The sequence below is a fragment of the Cupressus sempervirens genome, chromosome 4 (assembly GCF_028749045.1).
Source record: "Cupressus sempervirens isolate cs-2001-9-10 chromosome 4, ASM2874904v1, whole genome shotgun sequence".
In the NCBI taxonomy this organism is placed as follows: Eukaryota; Viridiplantae; Streptophyta; class Pinopsida; order Cupressales; family Cupressaceae; genus Cupressus; species Cupressus sempervirens.
In genome coordinates, this window is record NC_143121.1 from 490,031,057 (window position 1) to 490,057,395 (window position 26,339).

At 34.9% G+C, this 26,339-nt stretch overlaps 1 protein-coding gene across 2 annotated transcripts in view; it reads right to left on the minus strand.

The window, feature by feature from the left end:
* SPPL2 (SIGNAL PEPTIDE PEPTIDASE-LIKE 2) overlaps positions 1-26,339 on the minus strand; it is a 261,784-nt gene that overhangs the window by 94,992 nt on the left and 140,453 nt on the right. For both annotated transcript variants that reach the window (XM_089825624.1, XM_089825622.1), the window contains one exon: positions 13,073-13,229. In XM_089825624.1, the coding sequence (XP_089681750.1) occupies positions 13,073-13,229 (157 nt within the window). The remainder of the gene's footprint in view (positions 1-13,072; positions 13,230-26,339) is intronic.

Below are 26,339 nucleotides of genomic sequence, written 5' to 3' on the forward strand. Positions count from 1 at the left end.
AGTCAGCCGAGTCAGCCCAGTTGACCCGCCGAGTCAAGGTCACGGGTCATTTTGACCCGGCTGACTCGACTAGCCAACTTGGATGACTAACCCAACTCGCGACGAGTCTCGTTACTATGGGTGGAAGTAGAGAAACTTCTTCTTTTCATTTATTACTTCCATCTTGAGGTATTGGTAGTGCTAGTGCTAGTAGTACAGGATGACAGTGGTAATGTAGGTGATGAGCCAAGAGTTTGTGTATCTAAATTAGATTGATATTCTTAACTCCTAAAAGTGCACCTGACTCTAAGCTTCTTAAAACCTAGCACTTTTGGAGAACATGGGAAGAGTCAGCATTTTGTGGGTTTACTGTTCAACTCACTAAACCTCTGGGTTCTAGGCCAGTTCCCTGGATTTTACACTGGTACTTTACCTACACTAGCTTAAAACTTGAAAATCTGATGAGGAAAAGGAAGACGAAAACATTGGCAAACTTAAAATTTCATAAACAAATAAGGCGATGCACCAATATAGATGACTGAAAATGATTATCCTTATCATACAATGTAGCAACCTACAGCAAGCTGAAACAGATAAAAAAACTAATGATGTATTGCGACTATAAGTATTTCAAAGGAAGATTCTAAAATGAAAATATCCAAGGAAGGTGACTTCACAAAAATACTTCCAAAGAAAGTATACAACCTGTGACCCATGAACAACACTTTAAACTTCTCAAAGATGCAGAATGAGACTTAAATTTTAAAGGTTTCATAAAAGAAACACAGTAAAAGAACATCAACCACCAATTTGCATACAAGTAAGATTGCAGAAATAGATCCCAAAAAAAAAACTTATTAGGTTCTTGAAGGCACAAAAATAGCATCATCAACTCTGATAAAGCCTCTAATAATAAGCACAATGCTCCAGAATAACACAAGGCTGTGCCAAAAATTGAATGATCAACGAGTACAAAATGACTCAATATATCAAACCACAGTCTCAACTACTCATTATGGCTCCTCCCCCAAAAGTGGATAATTGCATCAGATAGACACCAAAAGCCAAGAATAATGCCCTCTAGATGCTCCAAAAGGTGTACAATAAATGTCAAACTCCCCTTCTATAATGTCCACATGATGACAAGTCAAAAAACCCAAACAAGTCCCCCTTGAATGACTCAAAAAGTCTCAAACCAAACAATGTCTAAATAGGACTCTTCACACATGGTGCAAACAAGAAACTACCACTCTTTCCATTAAGATTTAATTAAGATGAAGACTCCTCTCCAATGCAACTCCACTTGATTTTATTAAAGTGCCACCTCCTTATAAACTCTAGTCGTAACCCCCTCATAAACATTTTGATCTCAAAATCTAATTAATAATGCATTTTGATTTTTTTAATACTAATTCATTGATTTATATATCACATCAATTAAGTTAATATTAATTACAATATTGGCAAAAAAGAAATATTAAAAAAACTGATATGTATCAAATATGGTAGCAATGCATCGCTTAGCAAATGACTCCAAGCAATATATTGCTACAATATGAAATACATAATACATATCAAATGCAAAGTTGAAAACTATAATAAATGGAATTCAAAGGGCTTTTTAATCAAAATGGAATCTAAAAAGCACGAGAGCAACCCTAAATTGAAGTTATCCTTTCTCATTTTGCATTTTATACTTTTGGAAGAAGGTGGAGAGCCTTCTGCTTCAAACCCTTATCTGCCACCATCAAGCAGGAGAGAAATCTGGAGCCTTTCTTGGCCATGGAATTCGGCCTATCTTAATTTGACTGAAGTTTATCAACCACCTTCGGACTTCTTGCATTCTTCAAAGGCCTTATTTTCTGAGTTTTAACTCAAGAGTATAATTTTCTACTCATGGTGGCACAATTTCACCTTTCTTTCCTTTGGGATTCAATATACACGAAAACTTTTGCTTGCTTCTAAAAATAAAACTCTTGTATTTGCAGTTAAAATTGAAATTAGGAAATACATATATTTTCCTTGAACATTTGTCTTCATACAACCATCTGATGTCCCTTTTTGCTTTTCATGCCCGCTACTATAATGGCTGGAAAAGAAAATAAGGGTTTAATTTTCATGCGTATCTAGGTCTTTTACAGATTTAAACTCTCTTTTATGAAATCTGTTATTTGGTACAGCAAAAACCCTTTCTATACCCGTGGTTCAATCCGTTCCGGAATTGCAACTTATTTGACTCCTGAGAAAGGTTTGAAATGTTTTAAGACCCCAGAAATTTCTTCTACTGCATATCTGACCTGGGTACCTGTTGATTCTTTAAACTAGAGGGTTTTTACAGATCTGACCATAAGATCTATCATACCCTTACAGCTTTTCTCCGTCATTTTTTTTTATAGCATTTTAGACTTATATGCCATTTAATGGCATTCTATAACGATTTTGAAAAGTCTGAAAACTCCATACATGCAGGTGAACAACTGGTACGTTCACTATTTGCTGAAGCTTATTGCTGATGTTTGGGAGCCGCCATGGATGGATTTAGCCTTCTTTTATAGATTTTCAAGGGCTTTTACAGATCTGCTCCAATCTTTGATCTGTACAATTTCTTGCTGAATAACTGGGCACTTTAGACTCTGTCTGCTTTGAGAGCTTGCCTTTTTGCACTACCTTCACCAAAATTCTAAAACCAAACCCTAGGGTCTGCTCATTTGCCAAGAACTATAGAATCTTCGGCCCATACTTTTTATTCTCGCTTCCTCTGTCAAAAGATTTATTGACTACTTGTAAATTCTATACAATGGGCCGAATGTAAGGATTTAGGCTGTCTTGCTATATACTTTTCCTTCTTTGTTCCATTGCAGGGTTAATTTGTAGTGCACTTCTTCAAAGACCCCACAGCTCGAGCTTTGATTTTCCTTTTTTTTATATGAGCACTGGCATCTCTCTTGATTTGCATTGCTTATATTGATTATGCAGGAACATGTTGTCACCATCTCATTTGCTGAAGCCCTCACACCTTGTGACATGAAAATCCATTGATTGTTCTTATGGCACTGTTTATGACATAATACTGTTGAATAACCTCATGCACCTCTCTGTTCCCAACATTGCAACTTTAACTGCCTGACAAAACCATGAATGCTGGAATATAACTTTTGTTAATTCTCTTCATGAAGATATAACTTTCAGCCTGTGAGCATTTTAATATTTATTCAAAATTTGAGTTGACCTCAACTGGGATAAGTCCAGGTGCCATGAAGTTTTATCCTTTTGCTTCCAATGTCGAAAAAAAAATTCATTCACTTTTCCTTTGCAAGACTTAGATATAGTAGCAAAATACTTTGAATTTTCATACTGCTGCTGAACTCTTAACTGTATCTTTCTTTCCAGGCAAACTGGGAATTTTCCATTTTCATGCATAACACACATATCACTTGATGCCTGAATCTGTTTTTTTTTTATATGCATAATCTGTCTTATTCGGCATTCAATTGTGAATAACATACTCGGTTCGCTATCCAGGCAATCTTGCTTCATCATGATGAAAATCACATCCTTTTTTAAGTCATGCTATGGCTTGATATAACCCGATGTTCTGTACCAATTATTTAGCTGTAGCTGATTCATGCATAGCTTGATCTCTTTTGAAAGGACTGTCAGTCTCCTGCCATACCCTGTTCACACTGTCGAATACCTATTGCTTCCTTCTGATACTCTGCTTTTCTAGACTTGATAAGAACAAAAGGTTTCAAGCCTTAACAGGTCCCTTTGATATTCTTCCAACTTATATCCTTGATGATCACAACTGTGCTCTTCATTCCTAGTTCTTACACTATTGTACTTTCCATACCATCTGATATCATGAATACTTATTAAGTTTGCACATTGCTTGCCCCTTACCTTATTATCATCTTGCAATTTATGATTTTGTACCGGCATTCCCTTTTCTGCTATTTATGACATCAATGACAATTCTCTTGTTGTAAAATATCAATGAAACCCATAAATAAAGACAGACTTAATTGATATTTTTTGCAGCACGAGGATGAGAATTGGAAAGCATCAACAATGAAGAATCAAGGAAAAACATCCACCAGTCATGCATTTCAAGTGCAGGCGAATCCTTGATATGAAGACATCTGCACTTGAAATAACCTAAGTGTGGAATGCTTGTTCCAAACAAATACAGTTGTTCTGATGTTTGTGATAATATGATAGTCTGAATACAAGGTTTCAAGTAAGGTACTTCTTCCTTTAATACTCACGTTGTATCTTGAAGACAATACAATTATCTAAAATAACATGCTTTTCTTGTATGATGATATGAAACATAAGGTTCATGCGAGGTACATGTCCCTTTAATGCTTATATTCAATTAGTAGTAGTACTATGCAGATTGTTTTCAAGATTTTCTTCATTATCTGTTGATCACATCTCTTACTGATACGCTGAGCTCGAACCCTTGTAGGAGCCCATTTACATCTACAGATCAGTAGGAATAGGGTTAGTTGAGGGTGAAGAAAACTCTTTTGCAGAGCATGGTTTAGACTTTGCACATACTTTTTATTATCCTGCTGATATTTATTTCTGTTCTATGCAAGTGTATGACATGACAGCAGAGTAGAATGTTTATGCATGAGGTGAGGTATTTCCAGCAGGATTTGACTCATTTTCTTTATGTATGCAGGACACAAATGGATGGACTTGGATGCAATGACTCAAGGCAGTTGATGAGATGACACAACTAGGATACGACAAAACAGAAAGTCATTGCAGGCAATGGCTGCTTCCCTTTCACCCTCTTTATATATGTTCTACTTTCCTTTCATGTTTCTTCCAGTTGTATAGAATACGAAATATTAGTACAGTAGAGGCTGCTCTCAAAGCCTTGTGTGAGAGATACATTTATATTCAAAATATTATTTTCATTTTCATCAGTGGTATAAAACAATTGTACATATCATTTGATGATTACTACAAAAAGAATATTAGCTTTAATTTCTGTATATAACGAAAATGATTTGGAATAAGTACAAGCTGAACACAGAGAACAAAGGGATGTGTACTCTTAGGTGAAACATGATAAAGTGCTCAAACTGAATTTTTAACATGCGTGAAAATTTCGTAATAGATATATTTCGCCACACAATTTCAAGTTTGCAACTATCACTTGAAAGCAGGGGCAGGATCAATGATAAACATGATGTTGCTAAAAGTGCACTTCAAAACTTTTCCTTTTATTGTAGCATTCCCTTCGGAAACCTCTAAACAGAAAACTAAAAAGCATATCTTATCAAGGGGAAACTTAATTTTTTTTCTCTTTATTCTCTTTATACACTATGAGAAATGGTTTGTCCACGCAGCCAAGTAATTTATTTTTTCTTTCTTTTAAAATATATATCTCTATTTCTTGACTATTGAGTTTATATATTTAGAGGCATGTCGAATTCAAATTGAAACTGTCCAATTTACAATGGTTGATGTTCTGTTTCAAGGTTGGGGCTCAAAGCCCCAGATGATGAGGATATAAAAGGCTCCATATTTTCGCAAAAGGTGGCTGCTATCAAAGCAACAAGAAAGGAGCAATTACAGATATGGAGGAAGAAAGATTGCACCATCACGACTGATGGTTAAACAAATAGAAGAAATAGAACAATGTTGAATTTTCTTGTTTCTGCCTTGGGTGATTGTACTTCCTAAAAGATGTTGATTAGTGACTAATATTTATAATCTATAAGTTATTTAATTCTTAATTTAGTTTCATTCTCAGGTGGCAAGATACTCATCAAATCTATTTAAGCTTCAAGCAACACCAAAAATGTTGTAATCCTTTTGGGAATCTTTGAAGGGAGTTTGGCTGACGGGGGTGAGGAGAATCTGCTGCAAGTGGTTACAACTAATGTAGCAAATTATGCTGTTGCAAGTAGACTGCTTATAGATTTCAACAAGGATCTTCGCAAAATTCCATGGATCAAAGCATGTATGGAGAAAGCAAAAAATGGTCTTAAATTGATATACAATCAAACATGCAAGATAAACTTTAAGAATATTGGTGAATCTTTCATTATTTTGAAAAACCAAATTATTTTTATCATCAAATCTCTCAAATTTTTTTTTAAAATATTATTTACATTGGCAATTATTTTGGAATCATAATTTTTTAGTAGAAAATATTGGTGAATCTCAATAATAATAGGAAGTTCGCTAGTCATAATGGAATATTACAAATCAAAATTTAACATGTTTTATCTCATGGAATTTATGAGGATAATTACATTGTATTTTAAATCAACAGTGAAAAAAAAATATTGGTAATATATCCCTAAAGTAACTAATAATTATGATAATTATTGGTGAATTAATTTTAATTTCTTCAATTATATATAATATTTAGGTGAATCAAATCTAATCATCTATCGAATATTGTGGCAAATCTTTGAGTTTAAATTTTTTAATAAAATAAATTATTGAGTGATTTTAAATATTTTAGAACTAAATTTAATATGAATGTGTCGATTTGGGTTGCATTAAATCTTAAATTATTAGCCAAATTACTAGCAAACAATTTCTAAAATTCGCAAAAATTACGAATATTAACCACTTAAAAACACCCTACAAACATGGATCCTCAACCTAATGAAGCAACTCACATGGAGAAAAGAGTTGGCTTGTCATAGAATAACCTGGTTTACAACCAACTTCATCACATTACAATACTTGCTTCAAGCAATGACAGCTTTCAAGAGCATGCTTCACAGTGAGGAACAGACTTCCTCTAAAATCAATGAAGAGGGTGATGTGTCAGATTGGATTTTTTATAACCAGGGTTTCTAGTTACCTAATGCAAACACCACCCAAGTAAATTTAATCCAGCATTATATTTTCTTTTATTTCCTTGTTTTTCTTTGCACTTATGTTAATGATTCACAATTATTGCAGTTAAAGGAGCCTTTAGTGGTCCTCTTTCAAGTTGGCAACAGAGACAAGCCTGAAATGAACTACATATATGAGGGCATGGATAGGGCCAAGGAGGCAGCCACTATATCCATTTACGCGGAGAGGTGAGGACAAGTATCTCACCATTTGAAAAATCATCAATAAACGATGGCACCTCCTGCTTCACAATCCCCTACAGGTCTCTATGCAGTCATAGAGAAAATGTTGCCTAATTCAAGTGTTGGAGCACTAATGGTCACCAAGACTGAGATCTTTAGACATGCGCAATTAGATCTCTTTGCACAAGATATATGCAAGGCAATTCAGTCGGCATTGCAGCCATATAAAAAACTGTTAAGGAAATAACTTAAGTTTAACAATTGATAATTTTTCTTTGTTTATACTATTATTGAATATTGAAACTTAAGGTTATATTTTACAAGATGAACATTGATTGGATTGCTCCCTATCTTTTAAGAGTCTATGAAGAAGCCATTGTCAGAGGATCATTGGGGCCGGAGTTGAATGCAGGCATTATTAAGCTTATTCCCAAAGACGGGGATAGGCTTCTTATAAAGAACTCGAGGCCAATTACCTTACTGAATGTGGTGTACAAGATTCTGGCTAAAGCTCTTGCAATCAGAATTGAGAAAATTCTCCCATATGTTATTTGCAGCACTCAGACCGGATTTGTTAAGGAAAGATATATATTGGAAAACCTTATAACTTGCTGGGAAGCCTTGAACTGGGCGAAAATTTCAGATCAAAAGTGTGCTATGCTCTGTATTGATTATGAGAAGGCTTATGACAGAATCGAATGGAGTTTCATCTTGATGATGTTGGATGCCCTTGGATTTCCTCCCCACTTTTGTAAAATGGTCTCAGTTTTGCTGTATGGGGCAGTGGCTGCTATTGAAATTAATGGGGTGAGATCGGACTTTTTCAAGCTGTCTAGATCTATCAGACAGGGATGCCCACTTGCCCCGGCCCTTTTTGTTATTGCTGGAGACTCGCTTCACTACCTCCTCAGAGACTCTTCCCTTTCACCTTTTGTTAGAGGAATTTTTCTTCCTAACAACCAAGAAGTTGCGAATGTTCAATTTGCGGATGATACTTCCATTCTTCTTCATTTGGAAGAAGCAAACATGAATCGGCTTATGGTTAAGATTGACACCTTTTGCCTAGCTTCTGGGATTAAAGTTTCTACCTCGAAGTCCATCATGCTGGGCTGGGATAACCAACCACCTTGTTGGTGGCATAATTTTGACTTTGCCTGGGGGGGCCTGATCATATTGTAAGGTATTTGGGTATCCCTTTCTCTGTTAATCCCAATCTCAAATTAATGTGGGATTGGATTTATGAAAGGATTGGTGGAAAGCTGGCAAAGTGGAATAGCAGTCTGCTCTCCTTCCCTGGCAGGTTTCAAGTGTGCCAGAAAATCCTTTCTTCTTATCCCGTCTATTATTCCTCTATGTGGCTCTTCAAACAGGCTCAGTTTAACACTATCCAGAAAGTGATTAGGAATTTTCTATGGTCAGATGGCAGTGGGGGAAAAAAAACACATTCGGTCTCTTGGGATTGGTGCACTAGGGGCAGGGCTTGGGGAGGTTTGGGTCTCAAGGACCTAAGGACTCAAGGAGTGGCCCTGGCTGTCAAATGGATTGCTAAAGTAGGTGAGGGGGATGAGCCCTGGAAAGTCTTAGTTAGAAATAATCTGAGGTTATCTTATTGCAGCAGACCAAGAGGGTAGAACTCTTTTTGTTTCTCCGACTCTCTTACCATAGATGCTCCTCTGGTTGTTCAAGGTTCCAATGTCTTTAGAAGTATTTGGAAGGCTTGGGAATTTATTAGGGGTTTTTTGATCAGGAATGGTCCGGTTGAGAAATCTGGTCTCTTCTGTAGAGATAAGTCTATTTGGTGGAACTTGAGCCACGGGGGGAAAAGGCTTGCCCTCCTCCAAGGCTGTTCAGCAAGGAAATGGCTGATCTAGGGATTTCAGTATTTGGTGACATCATTGAGGTGGATGGTGTTGTGGAATGGGACTGTATTAAGAAGAAGTATAATCTCCCTGAATCTCAGTGGCATACCTATTCAGTGCTTAGTAGAGCTTTGATGAAGTTGGGTCCTATCAAAGGCTGTTGTGCTAATTCTAGATGTAATTTCCAGTTATGTTGGCCTGATAATACCCCTTTGCACTTAGGGAAATCTAAGTATCTTTACCATTTGATGACCAATAAAACTGATATCTTTACCCACCTTAACCATAAATGGGAAGTTCAGTTTGAGGATAAGGACTGGTTTAAACATTTTACCCAGCTTTGGGCTAGACCTGTTGAGCCTAAAATCTCTTGTTTCCTGTGGAGACTCTTTCTTCAAAAACTTCCATTTAAGAAACTGGGGGGAGAACCTAATTCCTGTACTGTTTGTAACAAGCCTGAATCTGTTACCCATGTTTTTTTTGAGTGTTGCTTTGCTACTGAAATTTGGAAACTTTTTGGCCTTGCTTTCAGAATTAATTTTAATATTATCAATATTATCTCTGGAACTATCAATAGCAGCAAATTTTGTAACTCGTTCTGGTCTTTACTTTCTTCTGTTATTTTATGGTTCATCTGGAAGTATCGGAATAATGATGTACTATCAGGGAAGAACAGGAACCTTACTGAGTCTCATAAGAGACTCATTTATCTGGATATTGCTATGCAGGTAACTGTTGTTTTAAAGGTAAAAGAGAGTAAGTTCCTCCAGGTGTTACGAGAAGGAAAGGCTACCATGCTTAAGTCAGAGATCGCTCATGGGTACACTACTATGAAAGATATGGATGAATTCGATTACACTTTGTGGGAATTCATCCAGCAGCTCAAACGAGGAAGGCAAGCTGAAGGAATTCAGGCAGTCAGCTGACAGTGACTACAGGGTGCTGGGTTATAACTCTGTCTCTTCGGATAATAATGAGGAGGATGAAGAGGAGGACGAATATCCTCCTTGATATATTGGATCTGTTATTTGCTTCATAGTTTTCTTTTTTGATATATTGGACCTCTGGTTTATACCCGTTATTTATGTACTCCATTATGTAGGACTGTTTTGTATTCGTCTTTGAACAGCACCCGGATGTTATGATGTTCCTTTTGTTCAACTGATATGCAATAAAAAAAAAATTAAGGTTATATAATGACAGTTATTTTTCTTTCTTCATCTTAGATGCAGGGATGGGAAGATTTGGTGCTCAGGTGCCAGATCTTCAACGGATTACCGTCTGCATATTGAGCTGGCCATGCAGTGCTTCGGGCTACGAGCACAACTAAAGTATGTTTGAGAACATACACTCCAAGAAGCACAATAGATTGTCAGTGAAGAAGTTGAATGATCTATTCTATGTTTATGACAACCATCGCCTTTGCACATAAAAATTTTGGACACTAACTTATCACCCATCACACTAGAGGAGGTTGGACCATTATCTGAATGAATCACCGACATACGGATCCTATATTTAGTGATGAGAACCTCAATTGGATAGACCAGGTCGATAGATAGATTGCAGCCAAGCCAGAGTATAAGGATGGAGCATGGGTAGACATCTTGGATGGTTGTATGCTTGTCACTAAGAGACAAGCAGATATCATCTGCATCATCATTCAGAACCTATCTTAGATGCCCACGCAAGAGGAGTAGGTGATGCAAGCTCGTTTCAGCCGTAGACTTCAAGCTTTTGTTTTGATCATACTTCCCAAACTCGGACTCGGCAAGGCCAACTTGACTCGTGACTCGATTATAACTTGGCTATGACTCGACAAAATGAAAAAAACCTTGAAACGATATAATTTTATAATTATATATATCGGATTCATGACCTAGGCCGAGTCATAAAAACTCAGCAAGGTCTTCTCAACTTGGCCACTCGGACTACTTCTATGACTCATGGAGAGTAATGGAACTCTAGTTTTCATATTTGTTTACATATTTTGATGCCATGGATTTGAAGCTCAATGAATTTTGTATACATTTCACAATATTTGTATATCAGAATGTGTTATTTATTTCAGCTAAGATTTGTGTTTATACTTATTTGATTGATGTATACTTTTCATGTGATTAGAGTAGCTACTCTTACTTTTCATGTCATTAGAGTAGCTCATGTTTGATGGGATTATTGTGTCTTTAAGATTTATTTATTTAAGGATGCAGGAAACATGATTTATATCCTAAAAATATCTTAATTTCTTGGGTTTCGCGATTTGTCAAGTCTTTGCTAAGTATGGGCTAAGTCTGGCTGTTGAGTCCAAGAGCAAGTAAAAATCCACTTGTCAAGTCTAATGTGAGTCCAAGTCTTGTAACACTAATCTAGATTAAGCGGATTGCAACTGATGATCTCTTTCTTAATCTTAAGCAATTTGATATTCTAATGGAGGCAAAACTTGATAATGATTTGTTTTGACGACTTAGGACACACTCTAACCCAATAGCTTGATCATTAGGACCTGTGGTCATCTAATTGATGCAGAAGCAACCTGGGTGTAAGGGAAATTTTCCAGTTTGCCTTGTCAATAAGGGCTATCTCAATGCAGAGTTTCCATTTCTGAAGCTTGCTATTTTTAGTAAATTGGTCGTTAGAGCTCAGAATGCTCTGATTGCTTCCTCGAGTTTCACTTTGGATATATCAGCCTACCAGTCAAGTTTTATTGCAAGATCGAGTCTGGTTTCTAAGACATTAAAAATTTTCGGTATTGGTAGCAAAGTACAAAAACTTTAAACTCAAGTTAGAAGGCTTAAAGGCTCCAAAAAGGGGGTCAAACCTCAACTAACAGGTGCTTGGCCCCTAAGCGCTATAAAGCAGCTCATGGCATTTCTGAAATGGGATCATAATAACCAATGGAAGCAACTGGCAATGAGTTATGGTCTCTGAAAGTTGTAATACCTGAAATGGACGAAAATGATTTTTTTTTTTTTGATCTTTTGAGTTCTTAAGTTGTTTGGGGCCTACTCTAATGTAATAAAATATAAATAATAATATCTTAGCATTCGTCGAGCACAAAGTTTAGGGATAAAATTTCTATAGAACCTTCTTAGGCGTTTAAAAAATTCCTGTATAAAGAAGGCTCATAGAGTTGTCTAGGGCAGTTCTAGGGATGTATATGGTGGTTCTGGCTTGTAGAATATTGTAAGGAAAATACCCATGTGGCTTTACCTGTCATATTTCTGAATATTGTAATTCCATTTCATTGGAAAAAAATAAGAAGCCAATTTTCTATTCTTACAAAATTGTTGTTATTTCTCTATTTCGTTGTGTGTATTTATGTTAATAAGAGGAGTACCCTTCATCACTAATGTACTTCTTGTTTTGATAGGAGTCATTATCTGTGTCTATTTTCTTGGGACATGGCATTTCGTTTATAGATTTTAACTTTGTACAAATAGATAGTAATTGAAATTTTTCAAAGAGTCAATATCGAGTTATTATTTATGTAAAATGAAGTATGAATTGGGTGATGCAATGTATAGTCAGTGATATGAATGTAAATGAACTAAACCAGAAGCAAAAAAAAAAAAAAAAGGCATACAGAATCTAAACCAGAAGCAGCAAGCAATAAGAATGATGGATTGTCCAAAAATGAAGTTCTTAATAAACAGCAAAGATTTATGTTTCACAGTTCATGGGCTAAACTTTCAATTTTATTTGCTCTCTATATCTCTATACTATTTGAATGTTTTTAAAATTCAAAAAGAACAACTTTTTGTCCATTTTTCTACTTTTTTTAATCCAATTGTTTCCCATTTAGTTCCAGATTTTCTATAATAATCTTATAATTTTGGTTTGACGATATTTTCCTTCGAAGATATTTGCTGCTAGGGTTGATACTTGATGGCAACAAAGTTGACATGTCAGTTAACCTTTGTTATGTTAAAGGACGACCCCAGTGTGACTATTATATTGCAACATTTACTCTTCCAAAAACATCCATTAATTTATGATTTCATAGATGCATGCTTATCTACAAACAAACAAATGGTCGACAGAAAATAGATGGACAATGGTTTGAATACAGTGCAATATGATGAGAAAAAATCTAAGCGGATTATGAGAAAGCGCGTTCAAATCATTACAGTTTCTGAATTATGCATACTCTAAATATTTTGAAGCAAATTAAACTACCAGTATATCTTGACCAATCCAAGCGAAGGAGATGCGACGATATACAGCCCAAACAACAGCAAATGTTATGCAGAATGGCAACACAGCCAAAGTAAGGGCCGATACTGCTCCAAAAAAGGGTATGCATATATATAACCTTCCAACGCGGGTGAACCACCTGTAGAGAAAATAAATCAATATTCTCAGAAGGCAGAATAGAGAAATTATGATTGTATTAAACTTCTATTCTAGAAATCAATGTCTGTGAATGGTTACTCAAAAAATTAAATATGCAGTTACAAACGATTGCATCCAATATTATAATACAAATGTTTTGATATCATGCAGTTTCCAAGCAGGCAATTTTCTGTACCGGAAAAAGCAATTCTCATGTTTATGAGAGGGTAATAATTTTTAATACATAATAGCAAAATTCCCACCTCTAAGGATTTAAATGTGGCTATTTACAGAAACAAGCAGCTCAAAGCCAAGAAAAGGGAATGTCCAAGAATGGAGATAGATAATAGTATGATATTTAAAGTCTCCATAACACACTATCTGACTTACTAGGTAGTGGCATTAACAATTCCATCTTTTAGAAATAAAACAACACCTCTCACTTCGAACTCCTCTGCTACTACTGGTTTACCAAATGTAAAGTTTTACTTCCATTTTAAAATGAGGTAAACAAAGCTATGAGCCCTCACTTTAGAACAAAATTACATGTTACGGGCAACAGCGCCATTTTACTTATAAAGATGTGTAAAAAAAGATGTTTTTTTCTTAATTTTATCTACATAAAGCCATAGTACACCTAGGTTAATTAGAGTTCACCTAAGATCTTCTCTAGGCAGCCTGAGTTCCCTAGGGGTCCTATTAAGGATCTTTAGGCAACTCCGAGTGGACCCTAGACGAACCCTAGATCATTTCAGCCCTTAGCTAAGCCTCAAACTGGACCCATACAAGTAGGAGGGAGTCCAATAGATCCCTACAACATAGAAAAATCAGGAAATCACAGCTCCTTACCATAAAAAATATCATCACTAACACTGTGTGAGAGGACAACAAAAAATATATATTAAAACCACTTGGGTTTCCCCTATCTGTTGTTCAACCCTATGATGGCATTCCATGCTAAGTGTTTCTTCCATATCACATATGGTCCATTCACTACCCTCACTAACTCCAACATCACTGATCCCCCTACTGAAGGTTTCCCCTTGGCCAACAGTGTAACAAACTAACTGCCACATAATAAAATTACAGCCACTTTTTCACCATTAAATTTTTTCAACTGATAAATAAAACTTGCACCTCACATTACTTCTAAAAACTGAAATAGAAAAGAAATCCATTTCACAGGAACATGAGTATCACCAAACAACAGATTCAATGGCTCCTTTCTTTCATAATGGTGTGTGTGTGTGTGTGTGTGTGTGTGTGTGTGTGTGCGTGTGTGAGAGAGAGAGAGAGAGTATTACCAAATAATGGACTCACTGGCTCCTTTCTTTCATAAGTAAATGTAATAATGTGTGTTTGTGTCTGTGTGTACGTGTGTGTGTGTGTGTGTGCGAGAGAGAGAGAGAGGTGGGGGTGGGGGGTTACTGTTTAAGTCTTCTATCCTGGAATCTATTACAAGCCTCGATATCACTGGGAGAGGGAGACAATCATCAGGGCTTTCCTCCCAACCATAGACCAGTGATCCACTGATGTTGTGTCCCGTTTTTGGCTAAGTTAGGAAATAGGGACCATTACCTTGTAATCCAAATCACAAGAGACATATTTGATATTTCTTTCGAGTCCTTAATTACTCTTATGGATTACAACATATAAATGTAAGAATGATGCAACTGATAAGATGGAAATGATATTATTATTCCAAGCACAATATATTTATGTATATGTATGAGATATTGATCACTGCTATATCTGATATGATAATAAGCATTATGCAAGTTGATCTTTATTTCTAAAGCCAAGAATATTGGCCTTGTATGATTTTATAATGGAGAATGTGCTCAAGAACATGGTCTATAATCTCTTATAGGCTATAGCGGTTGGATTCCCATTTCTAATGTGATGATTTAATTGTATTCAATAATATAAACTAATGTATCGATAATAATGATGTTTCAGATGTGTTATTTCAATGCTTACAATGTGTGATATATCAATGCCACTTAACACCAATATAGTTGCTGTCTCAAATAATGAATTATAATCTTGCAATGATTAGAATGTTGTCTCTAATATAATATTTTTCCCTGCAATTACAAGGTGATGTTTCTGAAATAAATTTATGTGCTTGCAACTGACTAATGCCTAAGAAGGCAATTGCTTGATATGACCAGATCCAAATGGATTATGTATAAAAGGCTATCGATGACTGGATGATGAAACAATGACATACACCTTCCTAGTATATCTGTCCTCACTGAAAAAACACATCTTGAACGTGTTACAAACAATAGTCCACCAAGATAACTGAGGGGGTGGGGGGTGAATCAATTATCCAACAATTAAAACATTTATCCACCCTAAATAATCTTAACCATTCAACCAAAGTAAACAGTACCCATACAAAGATGCACATATACAATTACACCAAATATTAACTAGGGAAACCATTAATCAAAGAGAAAACCCCGGTGGGAATGATGCCCACAAGATGATGTACTAATATAAATATTACTTCTTAGATGATGGACCATCTTAGGAGTGTATTACAACATTAGTACATATGAGTCCATGTTAGGAGACTTTGAATCCTTGTTAGAAGATTCCAACCCTATTAGGAGTTGTAGAAGACAAAAGGATCCACTGTCCAACTAGCTTCTAGGGCAAGATCACCGAACTCACAATCCAACTAATCTCTCAACTATTCCTTGCAGAATAATTGTATGTATTGTACTTTAACTTCTTTCCTCTATCTAGTAAACCAGACCAATCACTATCTGACCTTGTAGACCAAGTCACAAACCTCGGATCCAAGTATCAAACTTCGGATCATACAATAAAACCTCGGCAACAAAGTTTCCTTCACCTTTGCTTTGCTCTGCTTATCTTCACATTCCGCTCTTCGTGCTACTTACAATCTTTTTCTTCTTCCTTACATGATAAAGGTAAATGTCCTTCCTTTATGCCGAATCCAAAAAACAATTCCCTAAGTCAGCAATTACACCTTCTCAATTAATTATTATAGGACCACATTAAGAACACATTACACCTAGCGATAACATTAATCTTTCACCTTATAACTTAAATAACTTTTCGTACACGTATCATTATGACGAGCGAGCTTAGCTACGTCATCTCCTGAGTGTCTTCTTCACATCTTTAACTTTTACTTCTCAGAATAACAACTCTGCTAAGAGATATAACAAGTTTACTAGAACATGCCTCTGTAAACTCTATCTCAGAACAGTCTTCACCGAAACTTGCATAACTTCTTTCAAACTTAATATCTTATGCTTCTGAGGTTAGCTGCATATACTAGACACTTAGCAGTATCTCCCATTAACCTCGCTATTGAAAGTACTCAACGATCTGTCTGTACAAACTTGATCTTTCCACTGTTCTTCTTTTAGATACCACAGAAAACTGCTATGTTGACATCAATGACAAGTACAATCATGAATGTAACATATCATCATGATAACGATCTAATCATGTTTCTACAATACTCCACCATAGGAATATCAACAGCATTCATGCTTCCAATAGAAGGGACATGTCTTTACTTGATTTGTATCTCTTCATAAGAGAGTTTTTCTTTTAATAACACAACATTTCATAATTTATCAATAATGATTAATATTTCAACTCTACATCAGTTATACTTATCATTGATAACTGATCTATAAGCAATAGTATAATGTAATAGATTAGTCCCCTTTCTAATTGACCCCCTCAAAATTCTCACATTTTTATCTTTGCCGCTTTAGTCATGATCATGATTATATAATAGTTGTTTGTATATATTTTTCTGAGTTACTGTATATGTGGAATATCAGGTTTGTTGTATCTTGTCTCTTTTTCAAGGGTATCAATCAGACATTTTCTCGACCACTGCCTTGCAGTTTAGTGATTCTATCGCTGATTCTCTATTTCGATATGTGTTGTTTTTCTAGTAATGACTTATTTGCTCTTTTGCGATGCCCATATGCTCTATTTTAATTAAACGGGTCTTACTTCATTGAATCCATGATATTATTTACTTCTGATTATGCCATTATTGTCATTGTTCTATGTTCCTCCTCATCATTGTTCTAATCTTAACAAATTATTGATGCCCATTATCTTACCTCAATGTTCTGCCTTAATCGACCATCATCATCTATCTAGTCGTTGTTTATTCTATTCATTATATATTCCTCCATCACATGCCACCTTTATGATCACTAGATAATACGTTGATGCTTGGTTTATTAATGGACAATGGATGATATCTACCAACTTTATCATAATGGTCTAAGTAGAGTTAAGAGTAAGCCAAGATGTATCGATGGTTCCTTGATATCATGCTTTTGATTACTTGTTCTCTTTAACAATAAGTTTAAATGTTTAATTAGAACTTATTAAATTATATAACCTTGAAGTCATAACTTGGGGACATTACACCCACAAAACTTCTATTGGAATTGGCCCTATTCTTCGTAAGGGTGCAAACACGAGGCCAGATCTGCTTGCCATCTAAGCTCAATGTATAGAATCCACACAACTCTTAATCGATCAAAAACTATAGGTACCTCCAAATTAATATCATCATCTGACTAGGACATGTATATGGTTCATATGAATTCATCATCGCATGTGTTGGGTGGATATTTTGCAACCGACAATTTTGTGAAATATGGTTGTAAAATAGGTAGACTGTAATGACCACCCAACCATAAAGAAGAAAATAATGAAACAAAACTAGAAAGCAAAAACACAACAAATTTTTTTTTTTATTACTCAACATAATATATGTGTCCATACATTGATCTATCCACACTTAAAGCGAAAACTTCATAATAATAAAGAATTCCATCTACACACATCTCCATAGAAACACAAATACATATGGAGTTCAAAATAAGAATGAGATACATATTCATCCTTTTAAATATATTATCAAGTTCCCTCCGAGTATTCTTCAACGAATAGTTTTCTGAATAAAGTAAACTTCAACAGTAATCCTCAGATACCTATTAGCCATTACAAAGCACCTGAAAGTGATCACATAAAAGAATGCAACACAAAACAAGAGGGCTTAGTACACACTGAATCAAATGAATAATCCACCTGCATACATATTAAAATAAACATATATAAACCATAATGCAGACATCTGAACCACTTAATCATAGTGCAGTTTCAAATTAATATGCAAGAAGTAAATATTTACTTAACAACGCAAAATTAAACTCGCACTAAGAATAACCCGTAAATGAATCATATATATACTGAGGTGTCATCGTTATGGCACTAAGATTCTGCATCCATGTTTGGTATGCCCATAGTCAACTCATATCGGTAATTTCTATTATACTTATCATGGATAGAATAGAAATATGCCTTTTTCTCCGTACTCAACCATATAGGTTTAAGTCATAGGTAAGGCCAAATATATTTTATATAAATTTAACCCATCCCAAATTATTTTAAGGTTATCACTGATTTAATCAACTGAATTAGAATAATTCGATATTCAGCCACCTCGATATACATTCATTACAGTTATCCTTAAAATACACATCAAGCAAATATTCTAAGAATGCACAATTATGAATAGCAAATCAGTTATTACATTCTTCATCTTTTGATAAACAAACTCATCTTTTACTGTCACATTCAAAAGTAAACTTAGATTATTTTAACAACAGAAATAAGTACTATAATATTACACCCTCGTAATTATAACTAAACTATTACACCGGTTTAATGATAATTACCAATCATAACACTATACTACTTACTCCTACTCTCGAAGTAAACTAAATTTATCCTTTGAAAGAACCAAGACAAATATATAATGCTCGTGTGATATTCTAGTTTAATTTGGTTAACTTATATCATAAAGCTGCCTTTCACAAAACAACTTTCCATTTCATTTATGAACAGAAATACATCAGGATAAATTAAAAAGAATTCTGTTTCAACATAACATTCCAAACAATCCATAATAACTATGAAAATACTTCACAACAAAATTCAAATATAATTAAATCCAAATACAGCCAAATGATCCTTTACCATGTTATGGTAAATCCAAAATACGATTCACAAAAGTGCAATTTAACTTTCAGCATGCCTTTATCCAAAAACCATTAAGCTATATAATCCTTATACAAAAATACATACCATTCAGATATTGATAAAACAGCAACCAAAACAAATCAATTTCTTCAACCATCAAAAGAAGTTTATGCTGTCACAACAAAACTTATACTTTAAATACAAATTTCCATATAACTGTTTGACGAATTGCCATGTCAAATATCAACCGACAGCGAAACCTAAATTTCAAATTATCAAATGAATACTTTGTAACAATAATACGATTTCGAATCACATTGCATTTCCATGATAATAACAGTCGATAGTTTTACTATACTATTAAGCATTAAACGACTCTAAAATCATTTCAATTTTATAGTACCCGTTCTAAAATCTTGAAGGTCAAACTCGGGTTTTATTCCTCTAAACCCATACAGTTGAATAAACAAAAACAGTGCCTTAAACAACATACAGGTGACTCTATGTTACAGCTTAAACCTTAGATCCTTGCAATAGTATGAAATAGTAAACACATAATGTCTACAAATTTTGCCCATTGATATCACATAAAAACTCAATCAATTCACACAAACATATTCTTATAAAAACTCTTTTTCATACAACCGAGCTCAAACAAACACCATAATTTTGAAAATAATCTCCTAAGTTGTTTATCCTAATGTCATTACCATCAAGAGTGTCATACAGTTCATTACGTTTTTCCTCATCTTTCCAAACAACAGTTCGAGACAGCTAATTCATGAAACAGAGTAACTATGTCCTCAAACCGGCGTGATACTGCAACCTAATATATGCACATGACTGTGGCAGAACCACACATACCAATATCTCGAGGTATGGGTTCTATCCAAGCTCAGCCCCAACGTAGCCATAATACCAAACCCACATACAGCTAACTATCTCAAACTGAGGCCCCGACAAGGTTTAACATGAACTGAACCGTACAGCTAGGGCACAGCCCGATTATGAAACTCATCACTATACCCAATACGGTATTCCATACTCCACATCCAAAGGTGGGTATCTACAGGGCATTGCTCATAGTGCCTTGCTCTGTACATATCCATCTTTGAATGCAGATTCACATAATAAAAATCAAATACCCATTTGCAAAACGCTAAATAACAACATATAAAATTACAAACAAAAAGAGAGTAGGGTAAGGAATTGCCCCTACGTGGGTAATGAAGATGGAAAACACTCCTGTAATGAAGCTCGAAGCCAAAGCCCAAAACCCAAGTCCAAACCGCACTTCCACAAGACAGAGATTGAAGAACTTTCTCGCAACAGAGGAAACAATTCCAACAACAAAACCCGAACCATGAATCAAATGAACCGACTGTCAGCAACTTCTCAAATCTCTGTCTCTTAAACACAAAATCTCTTTCCTCGAGACCTTCCATAATGCCGATTTCCCAGCATCAAGGGCTATAGATGCTTAAAAATCAAAGCATTGCGGCCATATTTCCGGCCCTATCTCAAAGATAACCCATTCAAAACAACGAAGAGATCAACAAAACCCATAAAACCATGATATCTCATTAATACGCAACTGCCAGATTCATTGCACAGGAGTTCATCGCAACGCCGTGGATATGGCGGTTCCATTTCCACCGCCATAAGTGATATGCTTCCAAAAACAAAGCCAAAACCCCTTAGGGTTTTTATTAATAAAACCTCCTTCCCTAACTAACAAAACAATATGAGACGCCATAAATCCAATAATAAAAAGGTATAGCCACAGGTTTTTTTTTTAAGACCATTCCAAATAAATACAACACATAATCAAGAGAATATATATATATATATATATATAACAAGAGAACTTCTTAATACTTATCATCATTTATCACAACTGTAACATAACCGATTATAATTCTTTTAATTTATTGAATCAGATCAAACTGTTTTATAACAATATGCCTAAGCAAGAAAAACTCTTTTTTGCATATCATAAATTTGACATTGGCAATTGAATACTCGTAGCAATGTTTGCAAATTAATCACACCATAACATTCTGAAGTAATATTTCGAACATAATTCCTAACAGAATTATTAAAAATGTTTACACAACAACATTGTAAAAACAATGAAATCAAACATAGAAATCTGAGATAGCAATATGTTCTGAAATAACACATCTCTAGACATTAACACCAAGTCCAACAGATAAAAAGAACATATCATCAGAAAGATACTATAACCACATAATCTTGATAAGCAGTAAAGTCCAAAAAAAAAAAAAAAGTCAGGCATGACATAGACCATCCACAACGTATAAGACCCAGTTTCTCCTACATTAAAGGGAAGGCTCCCCCTTCTCGCCATTCCTTGGATCAACTCAAGGTAAGTAAGAAATTGACAAATTTTGTAATGAGTGTTACCAATATTCTTTCCTCTTAACTTTCAAGAAAGAATCTACTTACCCGCAGAGTGAGTCATGGACAAGATGAAATCTCTAACTACACTTCTATCTAATCGTTGGAAATGGTGATACCGATAAACCAACACCAACTCAAAGGCTGATTGAAAGCATATCAGTTTGTCTCTAAGTCATGTTTATCTAATTTATAAGAAAAACCTTTACCATTGGAGCACAAAGACTTCCAGCAGTAGGCAAATTCTAACTATTTTTCGTGAATTTGAGATGCTAACACAAAGCCAAAGATGACTTGGGTCTTTTGGTTTTGCTCAAGTCATTGCTTTCAGTTTTCCCTTCGATTTGGTCTATCTTTAGGGTTGATCGAGGTTGGCAATCAAAAGATATGACAATTTTAGTGCCCAAAAAGTGGACTTTCTAGGTGCAACTGCACGAATTAAAATATCATGTTATATTTTGAAGTTGACATTCACTTTTTAAAAAAATATAACATAAATTCACTATATGTTATGTTTTTAAGTAACTTTATCATTTTAATATTTCACTTAAAGTAACTATAGAGCAATTTACGTTATATTTTTAAGTTGAGTTGTTTTTTAATTTTTCACTTAAGTGACTATATTAACTATATAGTTTGATTTGATTTTTGTGTTTTAATTCAAACATCTTAGTAAATATTATTTTTTGAATGATGTTTGCACATTATATATTTCATCAAAAATTAAATTGAAATGTGCTTAACTCATCACTTCAGTTGTGCATAGCATGTCTACAAGCACATTTACATGAAAGTATGTAATTACCTCTAGAAACCACGATTTTGAACACAAAGGCAATTTGAAAACACATAAAACAAGTAAATACATGTGTTTTAAAATATACAATGATTCTTCAAGATTGAGACATGCATTTACAAGTCAAAAACGATCAATTTATATGCATTTGTGAGCCAAGTTTTTGCAAAACTGGCCCAGATTTTGGCATGAAAAGGGCACGTTTTTGTTAAAAACACTCAAAAATTGACATTTCCAACCCATATGTTTAGATCAATAGGGGTTGTTTTTGAGTTTTAATGCATGCTATTGCCTTTGGACACCTCGTTTTTGGCATTTTCATGTCAAATTCGACCCTTCATTGCTCATTAATATTTGTTGAATTCAAGTATGGAAGAAGTCAAATTATTGTTTGAGAATCTGGATTTGGAGGAGAACTGGTCTTCAAAGCTTCTTTGTCCTTCATTTTTGGCTCTTTGCTCTCTAAGTGGACATTTAAAACTTGCTCATCAATTCCTATTTATCTTGCTATTTTGATGCATGTTTTAGCTTGATGTCGCACACTTGCTGATATAGATGCCATGAAAAGTGCATTTTTCCTTTTAAAAATATGAAAATTCTTATTTTAATAATTTTGGTTTTTTCCCAAATTCCAAATTCAAATTTGCATTTTGAAGTAACTTATTTGTTGACATGTTTGAGTCTAACACCAAACGCATGTGTTTGTTTTGTGCTTGTTTTTGTTGTTTGTTTCCTTGCTTTCTCGTTTTCCTTCTTTTAGAAGAAATTGCATGTTCTGTCCCAAGAACTTGACATGTTTAACTTCACTATACCTTCCACCTATTTGTGCATATGCATCATTTCATTCCATATTCGCCAATACATGCTAAGGCAAATTGCATCCATTCCTTTCATATGCAATTATATTCCAAGAGCAATTACGTGCTATTCTACTCTACATGCCAAGGCACACTACATCTAATTCTCCATATACGATTACATGTAATCTCACCCTCCATCCACATTTACATGCAATCTCATCCTTCGCTCCCATTTACACGCATTTTCATATTCCGAACCTAAATGCATGTTTTGTTTTACACGTAATCCATTTTACGTGTAATGACATCTAGAGAACCTGTTTTGACTAAAGATCACACTTTTAACATCAAAAGTTATCAATTGCATCTCATTCCCATGTGCCTAGCCATCATTCCTCAAGGCATCTTTATAAGAACCCATACACATTTACATGTCATCCATCTTCCTAAGTCCCATTATAGCCCTCCGCATGTACTTTCCATATCACATCCAATTCATTGCATATGTTCCATGCGTATCTGAGCAATACTCCTAATATATTGTTCCTCGAAGATCCATTTTGCCAATATTCTCATGGGGTCAAATTCCATATCTTCCAATGATGGGTTCAATCCCATTGAAACTTTCATGTTGCAGCAAGTCAAGATATGCCAAAATTTCTATAAAGAATGAAGAAATCCAGTAAAGAATAAGTGCTTCAAATCAAAGAAGCAGTAATTAATTTGGTCTCCAATTTCCCAATGGTTGTCTGAAAACTTGAGTTCGTGTGGGAATGCGACAAGCACTTTGCTTCAAAAAAAAAATTTGCAGATGCTTGTCAAAAAATTGTTCCAAGTTCCCCTCCGAACATCATTGAGAAGGTCTTAAAAGTACGAGCAAATCCTAAATTTGCACGTTTGACAACGTAATTCACAGCTTGGAATGAGGAAAAGCTTGATCACGTCGAGTTTTCAAATCACAACTGGAAACTCATTATGGTGAATGTAGTGGAATACAAGAATCCCTAATCCCATGATTATCATCAAGTACAAGGCCTTTGCCAACAATCCACAGGATTGATTCATTTAGAATCAATAGCCTCAACTCTTTCTCTTCTTCTTCTTCTTCTTTCATGTTTGTAGTTGGAGAGGATGTATTGCACGAAACTGTGCAATTACATGTAATATGATTTACATGTGAAATGAAATGTAATCCAATAATTTGTCTTGTTAGTTAGACCGGGTCAAAGTTAGTTGAGTTGCTCCCACTATTTGCTCCATCTTTTTCTTAACTCTTTTGTCTATATAAAGAGTGCCCCCCTCATTGTAAAAATCATCTTTTGTTGTATGCAAGAAAGCTCTGCCACCCTTTCGCAAGCATAACTTTGATTGTGTAGTACGAATTTGGAAGAAAAGTGAATAAAAGAAGCAGTTTAATTCGAAGCTTTGACTAGAAGCAATTGTGATAGAGAAAATTATAAGCTTTAATTGTAATTTGTGCCTATTGTCTTTGATTCATGTTATTATTGTGCGTTCAATAATATAACATAGTGAGTTAGGAAGCAATCGGAACCGAAGCTTTGACTGGGAGCGGTTGTGGTCGTACATAGACTAGAAGCTTTGACTATAGCTTGTGTTACCATCTCAAATTCACAAACAATAGTTAGAATTTCCCTACTTCTAGAAGTCTTTGCAGCCCAATGGTAGATGTTTTTCTTACAAATTAGACAAACAGGACTTAGAGCCAAACCAATATGCTTTCAATCAGCCTTTGAGTTGGTGTTGGTTTACCAGTATCACCATTTCCGGCTGCTAGATAGAAGTGTAGTTAGATATTTCATTTCGCCCATTACTCACTTTGCAGGTAACTGGATTCTTTTCTAAAGTTAAGAGGAAAAAATATTATTAACACCTTTTACAAAATCTCTCAACTTCTTGCTTACCTTGAGTTGTTCCACGGAACGGTGAAAAGGGGGAGCCTTCCCTTTAATATAGGAGAGACTTGGTCTCATATGCTATGGCTGGTCTACCTATTTTGCAACTCGATTTTCACAAAATTGTCGGTTGCAAAATATCCACCCGACAACATGTAAATACAAAATGTCCCCTTGGCCAAGGTTTAAAAAGATGGTATTCCTCTTGGTGTTTCAGTTAAATGTGTAAAATTTTCCTAGAAATTGATGTCTTCCTCTGCTGGTTGCTCCTACTAATATGTACCTGGAGTTTTAGCTTCACAAGTGTGTTCATTATAGAGTTGAGTCTTTGGCATGATAGGTTGGGAAATCGTCCCCCACACCTTCGGATGCATCCATGCAGTGTGAGACATTTCTTTGAGACAAAGTCACATCATAAATATTGGAGACACCCCATAAGTTTGTTTTTTTTTTTTGGTAGTTCTCTACCATTGCCTTTGAAGTCTCGCTGACAAGAAATTGGTGTCTCTTGTTGATTTTTTCAGATCGTTGCAAATGTACTAAGCACTGCCATGATATTTGGTATGTGTTCCAAATGGCAGCGACCCCTTATTTATAATGAGAAAAGAAATACGAAGAGCCGTGTCCCTTCGTGGTACTAGTCTATTCATTAATTTGATATTTAATATAACAACCATTTAATCATTGCTTTATTTATATATATAAGAGTAATTTCTCTCACATTATAATAAGCTTATATATAAACTATATCTCATATATAATTATATAAAGGTCTATCTAACAAAAGCTACCAAACATCAACACTCCCCTTAGCTAGGGAGGATAAACACATGTACTACCTCAAAGTAATATCAAGTTAGCAAGATTAAGGATATCTTTGATCAAAAGATATCCATCATTTTGATATCACATTTGATATCAAGAGTATTGGTGTCCCTGAATATCACTATATGATATTCACCAAATACTTAATAAGGTTTGATATCATGAGTATTGGTCTCCAAAAATACATGACATTCACTAATTTTTCAAAAGTGTTAGATATCATGAGTATTGGTCTCTCAGCATACATGATATTTGTCATAAGCCCCAAATTTATGTATAAAACACAAACTGTT